The sequence below is a fragment of the Chenopodium quinoa genome, unplaced genomic scaffold, assembly GCF_001683475.1.
Source record: "Chenopodium quinoa cultivar QQ74 unplaced genomic scaffold, ASM168347v1, whole genome shotgun sequence".
NCBI lineage: Eukaryota > Viridiplantae > Streptophyta > Magnoliopsida > Caryophyllales > Amaranthaceae > Chenopodium > Chenopodium quinoa.
Window position 1 is genome coordinate 2651206 of NW_018745080.1, and position 13525 is coordinate 2664730.

A 13525-nucleotide genomic window follows, 5' to 3' on the forward strand; every position below is an offset into this window, starting at 1 on the left:
ATATTTTAAATAAAAAAACTTAGAATTTGAAATTATATTTTAGTTCAATATTTATGGTAAATATGTAATGGATAAATGGGAAGGAAAAATTATTATAATATTTTAAATATTCTTTAACGATTTGATCAAATAAACAAAAAAAAAGTAAAAAAAAAAAAAAATTGGAGGGAAAATAACAACACCAGGAAATGACATGTGTCATTCCTGATGTCTGTTTAGTATTATGTGTTATTGATTGGTAAGATACAAATCTCAAGATTGATACCATATGGTCAATCTTGTTTTCATCATTGTCTTTTTAACCCTTGCGCAATGTCACCATCTCCACTCCTTCCTTTGACCTTTCTCTTTCACGTTAATCACCAACAACATAGATTGATGTGGTGGATTGGTGCCTTAGTGGTGAGGGGTAGAGGGAAGAAAAAGAAATGCAATTTTATAACGTCATTAATTTGAATACAAACTCCTGTCTCAACTTAAATTTATATGAAATAGTGAAATTATTCATACTTGCAATTATTTTTACTATATGTTTAAAAATTAGTCAAATTTAAGATTACTCTCATTATGCTTTCTAAATTATGTGGTCATTTCTAATTTATGGTAATTAAATTTATAATCCACTTCATGGAATTTACTGATAGAGTAATTGCAATGGGGGATTAAGTATCCAAGGAAATTTTTACTTACTGTAGAGAATCTGACACTAAATAAACCAAATGTCAAATTCTTACATTTTGTGAAACCTCCCATTCCCAAGAACTTTCACTCTTCTCATTTCACCAAATTTTCTCAATTGAACAATTAACATATTTTGCAATTTGGCCAATTTCTGTTAAGTCCTTTTGTTCATGTATTTTTATGTCAACCAAATAATTACTCCATAATTAATTAAGATGTTTTAAATAAATTTACACGCTCATCTAAGGAAATCCATCTTTAAATGCTTAATGCAAAATTCAATTAAAATTTAGACTCACTCACTCCCAAAGTATCAAGATCCCACTACCATCTCTTCCTCTCTTCGTCCTCCATTTTTGTGGGACGAACTTAACTGCAATTACCGACATGATTGATCCATCAATTACATAAACAAGTCTTCAAAAATCAAATTAACTCACAGAGAAAAAAAAAAGGTATTGTTGAATTTTCTGATGATGATGAAGGTGTCACAACATCATCGGAGCTATTACTCCCAGAAATCACCGACATTGATCTCCTTGTTTGTGCTACTCCTTCCCATTTTCTTCCCTCATCTTTTCTCTCCCCTCGCTCGCTCTTATCCTTCTCTTTTCTCTGTAAGTTTTTCTCTGATCAACATGTCCTTGAAAAAAAATTGATTGAAATTTATGACATTTATTCACTTATTGATGTTGATTATTGCTGAATTTTACTGTTGATTTTTCTGGGTATTTGCTAATTTTTGGTGGGTACATCAAATTGGTGCTGGGTTCATACTGTTAAGTGGAAAAAGATTCTATCTTGACTTTTGTGGGTCGAATCTGAAATTGATTAATACTGTGCGTTTAGAAGTTTTTAAATACTAGAGAGGATTCCTAAAAAAAAAAATACTAGAGAGGAATTTTACTTTAGAGTTTATTTGATTTGCTTGAAGATGATTATTATCATAGTTTTTAGGGAAATTAATTTATATGTTAGGCATATATCTTGGATATTTGTTGAAGTTGAAGCTATTCAGCTATTGCTGGACGTAGCAAAGATTGTTTACTTATTATAATTTGGGTGTTCAATGGTTTGATAAGCATTTCATGTGATAGATTACGATTATACCATTGGCTTCCAAATTGTAGGAATGGAACGCGCCGAAACCAAGACATATGCGTCTCTTGCAGGGGGCACTACAATGGCAAACTGTGAGTATGTGCTTATTAGCCATTAATCATTGTGATTTTATCTTATTGTAGACAAATTTTCATAAGTGATAGTTGAGTACTTGCTGGTCTTTATTATGTTGCTGCATTGTTTCAGCCCTTTCGACAGCAGCTTGAGTTGTGGTCTCCTTTGCCCCACCAAGGATGGAAATTGTGTCATGATACCAAAAGTACTCGTAAGTACTAGAAACAAGTGTGTCCTTGTTACACAGGGTGGAACATAATTGTAATTAACCCAATTTTTGATTGGCAGCCTTGCCTGAGAAGTCGCAGGGCTATATACAAGTGTTTCTTGATGGAGGATTAAACCAGCAGAGAATGGGGGTAAATTTATGTTCCTGACTTGCTAGTTTCTACTGGTGTATGTGCATTCATTATATGATTTGTTTGTTTTTTTTGTTATAACAGATCTGTTAACCTTGTTCAGATCTGTGATGCCGTTGCTGTTGCTAAAATTTTGAATGCAACTCTTGTAATCCCACACTTGGAAGTCAATACAGTATGGCAAGATTCAAGGTGCCTTATCTGAAGATCGATTTCTTTAATTTACGGTTTTTAAAGGCCATAATATTGACTTACAGTGCGATATGTTTGTGCAGTTCATTTTCTGAAGTATTTGATTTGGATCACTTTATCAGTAGTCTGAGGGATGAAATTTCCATAGTTACTGAGTTGCCTGTTGAATACTCTTGGAGCACTAGGGAGTATTATGGTACAGGTATACGAGAAACCCGAATTAAGACTGCACCTGTCCATGCATCAGCTGACTGGTATTTGGAAAATGTATTACCTATATTGCATAGGTAAGTCACTCTTTGCCACATCCTTATATACTCCAAACATTTGATGCACATTGTTTGAGTAAATAAATTGAATCATTATAGCCTGAAATGCTCAAACAAAGCATGCTAAGCGGTTACTGACAAATGACATACATAGTACAACTGCTTGAAAGTAACCTTTGCTCTTCTCTTTAATGCTACATGCCTTATGCTTTCTTTTACCCTCCGTCTGAAACTTGTGTTCTTTCATTTGTTTCATTTAGTTTTTCTCTGGTAATCTTCCATTCTTACGTTAATGTTAGTGGACTCTTGGATTAATATCTTTTGAACTATACTAGGTATGGAATTGCTGCAATTTCCCCTTTCTCACACCGTTTGGCTTTTGACAACTTGCCTAAAACCATTCAACAGCTTCGTTGCAAGGTCAACTTTGAAGCATTACTATTTGTTCCACATATTAGGGAATTGGGTGACACCCTTGTCAGCCGATTGCGCTCATCTGTTGAATTTTCTGGACAGAGGGAAAAGTATGTTGTGCTGCATCTTCGGTTTGATAAAGTGAGATTCTCTCCTAGTTTTTTCCTTCTCACTATCTTGTGTTATGATTTGCTTTTTGTAGCTTTGTGAATGTAATTCTATTTCATGGATAAGAAAAACTATTAAGATTAGAGGGAAAAAGTATGAACCAAAGGACTAATATTTTTCATAATTAGACCCACAACCATCTGGCAACTCATTTTTATTAAAAAATCCCTTCTGAACCCCATGTCTATTCATTATAGATTTTAGTTTTTACGAGCTCTCTATTCTATCTTTTCACTAGAGTAAATTTTGATGACTAATACTATGCTCTTGCTCTTTTAGGTGGGGTTTGGACAGTTTCCAAACTCATTTTGCTCAAAAGATTTTGACCGTGTTCTTCAGCCTTTTATCTCTCAAAGTAAATTGGCCAACCTGGACAAACCTGGAAAATCCATGCCTGTTTCTTTGTTTTTAACCACCTAGCCACCAAAATACTGCTCAGAGTTGTCTACATTAACTTTATAGTTATTCCTGGCTTTTATGTTATAAACCATGTTTAAGTAAGGTCTACATTTTAGTACATGATCACTAGTTTAACTTTATAGTTGTCTGCAGTGATGGATAGTTTAAACATTGTCAACTGTTAGGATAAGTTTTGATGATAAAATCTTTACTAAGGATGCTTAAATTATTTGAAAATACCTACAGTAGATGTTGCAGCCTTTGTGGGACTCGTTAATCTTCTAATGGTATCACCGTCAACCATCCCTCCTCCCTCCTTCCTCCTTCTTCCTTCCCTTCCTCACCTCACCAATAATAAAGGACAAGTTTATGTTTGTTGTGAAGAAGTGTTGTGATGGAAGAGCTCACAATATGCCATATTATGTACAATGGATATTACATTTCTGCTTGATGGTCAATTGTTTCTGAGGGGTTTTGGTAACAATTGGCTTCCTCCAATAATTATCTCAGGATATGGCAGCACATTCAGCTTGTGATTTTGGTGGGGGTAGAGCTGAAAAATTAGCTCTTGCAAAATATCGTCAAGTCATTTGGCAAGGAAGAGTTATGAAAACTCAGTTCTCTGATGAAGAATTAAGAAATCAAGGACGATGCCCATTGACGCCGGAAGAGATTGGGTTGTTGCTCGCAGCTTTAGGCTTCACCAATAACACTCGCCTTTACCTGGCTTCCCACAAGGTTTGTGACATGAATCAGTGAATGGTGGTTCTCCTTTGAACTTTGTTCCTTTTCCTCTCTATTTGAGAACTTGAAGTTTAGGCTTTTTAGCTTAGGTTTACTAAATTGCTCTGTTCAGGTGTATGGTGGTGAAGCTAGGATATCAACTCTACGTACGTTGTTTCCTCGTATAGAAGACAAAAGGAGTCTTGCCACTGCTGATGAGCGTGGGAAGGTTGAAGGCAAAGCTTCCTTGTTAGCTGCAGTGGATTATTATGTGAGCATGCACAGTGATATTTTCATCTCTGCTTCTCCAGGAAACATGCATAATGCAATGGTAAGCTTTTTATTATTATTTTTTATTTATGTTTTTCCTTCTGATAGTATGCCATAAATTTCTAAAAATTGGAGTTGGTTTATATAATTTAAAAGTGCATTCATATTTTTTCAGTGGAGTAACTTCTGTCATTATAAATGAAAACTTAGTCAAATTCGATCTCAAAAACAATAACAACTCCTATTTTAGAAACAAGGGGAGAATCCGAGAAACATTTATAAGATTGGCTGCTGATGTGCAATCAGTGATCTTGCTTCCTTTCAGAATTGTGCTTTTTACTAATTACCTGATTTAAAACTTTTTTGTGTACAGCTGGGTCATCGAGCATACCAGAATCTGAAGACTATAAGACCAAACATGGCATTGCTAGGCCAGCTTTTCCTGAATAAGAGTATTAGTTGGCTTGACTTTCAGAATGCTGTTGTAGCTGGGCACAAAAATAGGCAAGGACAAATTAGAGTGAGGAAGGAGAAGCAGTCCATATATACTTACCCTGTTCCTGATTGTATGTGCCAAACATAATCTAACTTAGACTTAAGCACTTCCTGTCATTCGTTTTGTTCTTCCTCCGCAATATATTAGCAATTCAGAAATCATATTCTACAATTTACATTAATGAGCAAATTTACTCTATTCTTGATGTTCCTATTATTTCTTAATATTCTGTATAACCTGGGGCATGTTTCTTCAGCATGACAGTTTAGATACATGTACATATATAAGGAAGCAAGAAGTTTAGGTTGGAAGACAAAATTCCACTTTATCTAGTGTAAGATTACCATAATTACAAATATTTACCTAAGCTTATCAACCTATGGTCAGGCTCGAGATGGGCTAGAGCTGCAAGAAAATTTGCAACCCTATTAGCTTCTCGATAGATGATTGGAGATGAGACGATAAGTGCTGATTATAACTTGTCCAAAATAGCCATGTTCCTTTACTTTTCTCTATTGAATATACAAATACTAACTATTGTAATATACAACACTGGAAGATAGCTACCCTGCAAACTGCAATATGCCAGCCTTAAGAAAAATAGACAGCTATACGGCATTTCTTTGCTGAGTCATTTGAACAATACTTGACAATTGACAGTAATGTTTTACCCACTCGTCTTCTCACGATTATCAACTGGGTTCGCACTACCAATTGATGATACCTGATCGTCTTTCTTGTCCTCGGCACCTGATGAAGATCCAACACCATTTCGAGATGCAGCCAATTCCTTTGAATCCCCAGTTGAAGATGACAATGGTGAAATTTCTTCTTCTTCAATAGGAAGGGTTCGCTTTGAGCCCTCTAAAGCAACACCAAGAACAATATTCTCATCTAATGCAGTCCTTGCTGCTGGTGAGGTAGCTTGACTTTCATCATCCTTTTTCAAAACATTGAGATTCTTTTCTAAAGCCCCTTTATCATTGACGTCTACCTTCTCCTGATCGTCAATTTTGGCATCTACCTTGGAATCAGATTTTGAGGTTACATAAGACTTTTCATCTTTACGGTTTGAAGATTTGGTTTTATTGTCACTATTTATTTTGTAAGAAGGTTCTATTAGTAGGAAAGGATGGTTATTAGTAGCTCCAGAACCACTGTAGACAGTTTCAGAAAATGGAACATTGTCGACGTCTGTTTCAGCGTAAACTTTTCGTATGGTTCGAATGGGTGTGGCAAGTCGAGCTCGATGATGGCTTATTACTCTTAGAAGATCCAAGAGTATTGCTTCCTGTTTAAAGAAAAAGGGTTTATCATGAGCGTTATTAAATTAAAGATTTCACATCAAGTTGTAATGCAAAACTACATAATAGGCAGCAAAATCAAATTAGCTATTGCTGATTGTGGCTGTATTGAATATATGCATGCATCTGATGAGTACAATTGTTAGGACTGCAGTGACACAGTGTGATCTTGTGCAAGCTAAATGTTGTTTCGCGTTCACATATGTTGAAAATTTTTATACCAAAAAATTCTAGAGATAAAAATCGGTTAAATTATCAAAAATTTGCATAAAAATAATAAGTTTCCAGCAGAAATAGAATCAACTCAAATAGACATCAGGATTCAGGAAGGTCTAGAAAAAAAGCTTAAATCAGGAGGGCTGTCATGAAGTTCCTAAAGTAGTAATGGTGTTAGGCTGTTAGGTCAATAGGTGTTAGATTTATATCCCCTTCCTATTTTACTAGTCACCTAAATTATATATTTTAAGAAATGAAGGTTTGAAAGGTTGTGAAAAGTTTGAAAAACTGGCTCCTAAATTATTATATTGATGACAAGTTTCATTAAAAATAAGCTGAGGAGAACTAAGTACCATTACTACTTTAGAAACTTCTTGCTAGCACCTAAAACATCAAACAAAAAGCACTGATTGATGATATAAATCTGATGACGGTAAATTTTACCTTAACACAAAGGTACTCTTCAAAGCGAGAAGTCTTCACAAAACAGGATATCATAATCTGCAAAACAATATGAAAGAATCATAAGCTGACTTTTCATGTTATTACTCATAGCAGATGACTTGAAATAGTAAGTAAACTGATTCAAGATCCAGAAGTAGTTGATTGAAGATCAAAATTTTCGACAATGTGGAAGACGACGGAAGCAAATTCCAACAGCCAATTAGCACTACGTCCCAAGCTTGAAGAGTTTCAAAGAATTTCCTTAGGACTCTCACCAGCCCAGTTGGTCCAGAAGTTACCAAATAGTTTTTCTTCCACAAACAATAACTCAGTGACGCAAGACGTGGTAACAATCATAAAAATATCAAATGGAGCCACATAAAATTGGTACTTTTCTCTGTCCAATTATAATGACAAGGATTCTGTCCATGAAAAATAAGGAAGCTTCATTTAACTTTGGACTTGGAGCAAGTAAACATGCCCTAAACCTATTTCATTAGCGTATATAAATGTAGGACCTAGCTTAAAAAAACCTTTTCATAATCAAAAGGGAAATTGATTATCCTATGCATTCTACTAACCAGAAGTGCCTGATTCTCATGATTGATGTTATCCAGGAAAACTCTCCTGTGCAACTTCTGTTGCTCTATTTGGGGATGTTTAGCTAAAACCTTGCGCATATCAGCTACAATAATCTGCCAAAAAAGAGAGAGAATTTTTATTTGAAATGCAAGGATGGAGAGCAAGTACTGACTAGATACAATGTAAATCAATTTCATACTCACATTCATCTTGTTGACATCCAGGTGACTAATAGCAAGATGGGTTTTAATGCGCCAATGAGTCTTTTGGGTTAGATTTCTCACAATACTCACTGTGAACTTGTGGTTTGGAATGTAAACTGCTTCACGGTCATCTCCTCTGATGATAGTAGGTGACCACCAACCAACATGCTGAGATGATAACATAACCATTATTATTACACATGTTGCAGAAGCAGCAATTAAATACCCACTTTGACTGCAAATCTAAAGTTGAAAATTTTTGGGCCAAATCCAACTCCTGAATAAATAATACAAAGTAGTAAAGTATGAAGCTTATGCAAGAAATGGTAACTAACAGTTCTTGAAGCATCAGAAAAATATGCACCTCAACAGTACCAGACACTTCATAACCTTCAATCTTTGTTTGAATCCATTCATTCAGAATAAATGGTCTTGTTGCATGAATCATCACACTTGACAGGAAGTTAGTGAATATCTGTAGCAATAATTAAGAATAACAATTACTAAAACATGCTTGAAATTACCAATGATTTATTAATACAAGAAAAATATGCAGCACCTCACGCCCAGCAAGAGTGAGCAATACTGTTCCAAGACCTCCAGCAGTTAGCCACCTCTGGGTAGAGAAACCCAACAGTTCCATGAACAATGAAACTGATGCCACCCATACAGCTGTATAGATAGCCTTCCCAGCAAACTGAAAGCCCATCTGTTCAGAATACAAATAAAATAGAAAGGCAGAATTTCATTGTCAGAGGCAAAGTAATCTGATTAAATGGAAATTTGAACTATCAAAACTTTCAACTAGGAATGAGCTCCGAAATTTTCTCGCACATTGACTAGCAAGAGTGACACACACAATCATGGAAAATCAGACTTAGTAATTTAAAATCGAGAGGAAACCACCTTTTGTTTTCAAACAATAGCCTATATCAGGAAAATGCATGATACCAGAATAAAAAGAAAAAGGGAACCTAGAACATACACTTCTTGAGTCATTATAGTCGCTAGCTTCCATAAAGTACTTTTGCACTTGTTGAACTAAGCTGCCAGGAAAAGGAAAAAAGGGGGAAAAAGGCAAAAACAACCATTTTAAAACAGAGTGATGATGCCAAAAGCCCTATAACAAGTCTTTCATAAGAAACCCTGAATGATATAATCAAGGAAATTAACCACGACCAGCATCAGAAACAGCAGCTAGCAGTCAAACTTTTTCAGCCATATATTTAAATTTGTAAAGAAATAAATTAGTAATATCATGATAATTTTTGAAAATTTTGGTGTTAGTATGTTACAAATAGCAATCCCAACATATTTACATAAGATCATTGTTGGATCCTATCATCCTAAAGTACTAATATTAACAACTATCATCAAGGAAACCACATTACTCTAATGTGTAAAGACTTGCTGCAAAGAACCAAACATAGATTTCCAAGAGCAGTTAAAAAGCAGATCCAGGCATCCAGCTTCTTTTAGCACTGATTCAAAGATTAAGATAGAACAGAAGCTCACCAAGATAAACAATAGGCAAAGGCTACCATCGTGGAAAATGATCGCATAAAATGCAAAAGCCGCTGCTTAACAACCTGGCTTGCTTCTGAAGGTAAAATCATAGGATCCAACGCCCTGGAAAAAAGATAACTTTATTGTTGATACCACATGATTTCCTAGTGATAGATTATATAGCAGTCAAGGGAAAGAAGTTTAAAAACTGAGAAAAATATGCTCCATGCACCTGCAAATAAGCAAAGCTCCAGTCCATAGTAGCAATGGTTGAACATACGAAGACGCGAATAAATATGTGCTACTCCTTTTCCAATTGCCACCGTTTTTCTGGAGGGAAAAGGCACAGAAACAAAGGAGTTAAAAATGGATATTGAGTAAAAAAAAAAAAAAAGAAACCACAAAGCCTAGTTGAATTTCAGAGGTGAGACTATAAGTAAAGGAAAGATAAATACATGAATGAAAACACTCCAACCAAAACGCAGAAGTGGCAGAAGTCCCCATGCTAAAGCAATGACACCAACAGCTGGGACCAACTGACACACAACTGATTTCGAAGATAAACTGTCACACACCCTGCATACATGACCCAAATATGAATAAATACCATCCACAATAAGCATGTGAAAACTATAAAAATAATAATTAAAGGAGCATTATTTTGATATATGGATCTCAATTAAGAAGTTGAACCCTAAGTTGTACTGCATTAACAGTTGACGTAAAGTGTAGGCAATGATCCAACAAATTATGATAGATAGCAAAAGCCAACATTCAATTCTACAACTCTTGTTTCTTTTTCATCTAATACCACTAAAGAGGAGAAGAAAAAAGAGAGAGAGAGAGGGACATAGAAACACTGATACACAGGACAATTGATAATAGTTTGAATGCAACTCATCAAGTTAGACTCACAATGCCTAACAAGCCTAATCCTTAACAAAATTAACCTGTAAATGGAAACCCTTCAATTCCAGAGAGAGAATAAAAAAGATAGGTATCCCCTAGATTGCCAAGTATATCATCTGAATTCTAAGTTCTCACAAGATTCTACCCAAATTGTATGTAAACTATAGAAGCATAGAGCCAGGTGTCTTTGACACAACACAAAATTTATGAGAGAAAACACGAAGTGTTGACACAACATGACACAAAACTAAACTGAACACAACCCGTTTAAATAAATCGTATTATGCTACTATTAAATACATTTTGTGAACAACGTCAAATGAACATGAGACCAAACCTGAACACAACAAAGCACATTTGCCAGCTCTATAGAAGGGTAGTATACATCAACCACAAATGATTTACAATGACAAACAATCAGCAATTTTCTAACAATCAATCAATAAATAAATAAATAAACAAATGGTTAAATGAGGAAGGTAAATGACAAGAGACAAGACCAGAAGGGGTACCTCTTTAAAACAACAGGAGCATTTTGCATTAGAGAAGAACAATTTCCTCCATTTGGTAAAAGAACGGATCTGCAGAGAAAGGTCCTATGTTTGGAGGAGGCAGTGGCTTTCTTATTGATTGCTCTGCTTAGAAAATGAAAATTCCAAGCATCCTTTACCTGAAAATGCAATCAAATAAGCTTAAAATCCTACAAAAATGCAATCGGAATATTTATTCATCCCCATACAACAAACAGAAAGTAGAACATTGACAGATTATTACAAAAATGCAATTGCAATTTGCTTTTTAATGCCACAGGGAAAAGGGAGCCTCTCTAATAAAGCATAGCAGCTACAGATAAATAATACTTGCACCGGCAGCATTAAAATTTTACAAAAGTTATTATTCAGAAAACTGAATAAACTGAAAATTAGTTAAGTTTTGGTTCATAGGTAAACTTACTGCATTATTTGCTGAAACAGTAGCGCTGGAGAAAGGAAGTCGACCATTTTGCATTATGGGCTGAAATAGATATGCTTCAGTAATAGAACCAAGAGGTCCAAAGAATTGCAATGTCAAACTATAAGAATTGCAATGCCATATTTGTAACCCAGTAAAAGTTTGTACCTTAGACAGGTATGGTAGTCCATATGAACTATACATTCTGAATTCATGGGAAAATTGCAAAGAAGAAGCAACCACCATTCTTTAATATATTTTATGTGACAACACTTGTTAAATGTTATCAAGATTATTAGAATTCAGGTGCCAGCTTCAGCAGATAACCCCATACAATTGGAAACAGGGAAAGTGAAGATCAGTAAAAAAAATTGTGGTACTATGTGTCAACGTCACAAGACCTGCCATTGGAAAATAATGAAGTTAGTACATGAGTATATGTAAGTGGTTCTACAATTCTACAACATAATCCTAGGCAACCAAAAACAACTCACAGTCAGGAATAACCCCAAATGACAAATCAAATAGTAACACTTTACACGATCTTTGTTACTTAAATAGCAGACGGTGATTAAACCATCTTATTAGTGGCATGATATATGAAAGCATGTTTCTCCAAACCAATCATACCATAGAACTCGGATGCAAGTAATTCATAGAAGCATTACTCCGTACATTGTACCATTTATCATAGATTAATGGTAAATATGTTATACTACCTTCATTCAAGACAAACAATTTTTATACTCCAACAACCAATCCATCTTCATTCTCAGTGAAATAAGTTAGCACTAAGGAGGCGTTTGGTATAGTAATTTTAGATGTAGGAAACGGATTCAATTAAGTGTGTCCATTTCTACTTGTTTGGTATGGGTTAAAAGTAACAAATACCCTTTCCGAAAAATAACAAAATCTCCCAATTTGTTATCCTTGACAAACTAGTGGAAACAAAATACGTTTCCTTACTCAATCACAATATGCTCAAATTGTTTCCATTCCACTAGGATACCAAACAAATAGTAAAGGTAACGTTTATCATTACCCTTTCCCCTACTTATTTGAATCTTTTCCGTTTCATTTACGATGTTTATACCAAACACCAAAGTATAAATTCCTTATTAATAGCAATCTTCCAAAATCTCCACCCAAAACCCCAAGCAACAAAGTTTATTACAAAAATACAATCTAGCAAACTTTATAGTTTCTTGAACATTACAACAAATTGAGCTGATTTACATAATTATCAGCTTGATCAACTCAATATTATCATGAATTTCAACATATATTAACCAAAATCAGCACTAGTAAAAAGGTGTCATATTCCGACACATTAAAACAGGAAAAAATACAACAAAATTATACTTCTTCGTCTCTAACCGTTCTTCTTGTTTGAACCGCAATTATTTTCATCGAAACAGAAAGAACTTTTAGAGACGGAGGAGTACTACGAACTAAGCTATTTGGTCCGAACAACACGGAATCCAACAGCTCAAAATTACACAAATTAGCTCAAAAAACAGAAAAACAGCAAAACTTGCTAAACTAATAATATAAAATCAAATGATCATAATTCACACACATCAACACATGAACAATTCTACTTCAATAATCAATCATTTTAATATTAATTTTAATTTAACAATCAAACAGTACTTAAGAGAGATAACAACGAACTTTGAAGAATTTAAAGGAGAGAAAAAATCCAAACCCAGGAGTGGCAAATCAATCAAACTGTGCAAATTGCGGTTGAAGATGAGAGAGAAAGTGAAAATTAAAAAAAAAAAAAAAAAAAAACCTGAAAAAGTTTATTTGGATAAAATGATTGGTGAAAACGCGGCGTTTAGGAATTTTTGGGTGAATTAAAAAACGTTATCTTATTTGTCGTTTGATTTTTTTATTAATTTACGAATGATTACGTGGCATCGCTGAGTCCATGTTCCAACCAACGGGGAGGATGTTTTTGCTTTGTTTTCCCGCTTTATCAAAGCGCTGCGTTTTGATGATGTGATTTACTTCGTGTGATCTCAGCCGTTGAAAAGATGGTCTCCACTTTTTGGTTTTTTTTTTTTTGGAAAAAATACTTCTTAGAAATTTAAAAGGGACAACAAATTTGTCATTTTAATTTTTAGTTGATAAGATAATGTGATTTTATGCTATTCATTCTTACGTGACGAAATGAAAAACTATGTGAATGATATGCGTAAAACAAAACCCCTTCTTTACCCTTTATTAGGAGTATTTAAGTATTGTTTGGTTGGAGGTA

General features: G+C 34.6%; 2 protein-coding genes across 3 annotated transcripts; one reads left to right on the forward strand and one right to left on the reverse strand.

The window, feature by feature from the left end:
- Window positions 1-763: 763 nt before the first annotated feature.
- Window positions 764-5358, forward strand: LOC110709791 (uncharacterized protein At1g04910-like). Its single transcript, XM_021888040.1, has 10 exons — window positions 764-1298; window positions 1812-1874; window positions 1990-2068; window positions 2146-2216; window positions 2320-2408; window positions 2492-2695; window positions 3013-3232; window positions 4169-4396; window positions 4515-4712; window positions 5025-5358. Exons 1-10 carry the CDS (start codon window positions 1155-1157, stop codon window positions 5232-5234), a joined length of 1506 nt encoding a protein of 501 aa, XP_021743732.1. The 5' UTR covers window positions 764-1154; the 3' UTR covers window positions 5235-5358.
- Window positions 5359-5446: 88 nt separating this feature from the next.
- On the reverse strand, window positions 5447-13066 carry LOC110709790 (mechanosensitive ion channel protein 2, chloroplastic-like). Of its 2 annotated transcripts, none has more exons than XM_021888039.1 (14): window positions 12937-13066; window positions 11431-11663; window positions 11266-11325; window positions 10824-10981; window positions 9858-9978; window positions 9635-9732; window positions 9412-9525; window positions 8882-8942; window positions 8456-8605; window positions 8261-8371; window positions 7897-8064; window positions 7693-7806; window positions 7112-7168; window positions 5447-6438 (listed from the first exon to the last, which is right to left on the reverse strand). In XM_021888039.1, exons 2-14 carry the CDS (start codon window positions 11506-11508, stop codon window positions 5815-5817), a joined length of 1914 nt encoding a protein of 637 aa, XP_021743731.1. In that variant the 5' UTR covers window positions 11509-11663; window positions 12937-13066; the 3' UTR covers window positions 5447-5814. The 2 variants fall into 2 exon arrangements, with proteins under 2 accessions (XP_021743731.1, XP_021743730.1); XM_021888038.1 differs by having other exon boundaries at window positions 5815-6438; window positions 12971-13059.
- Window positions 13067-13525: the final 459 nt, after the last annotated feature.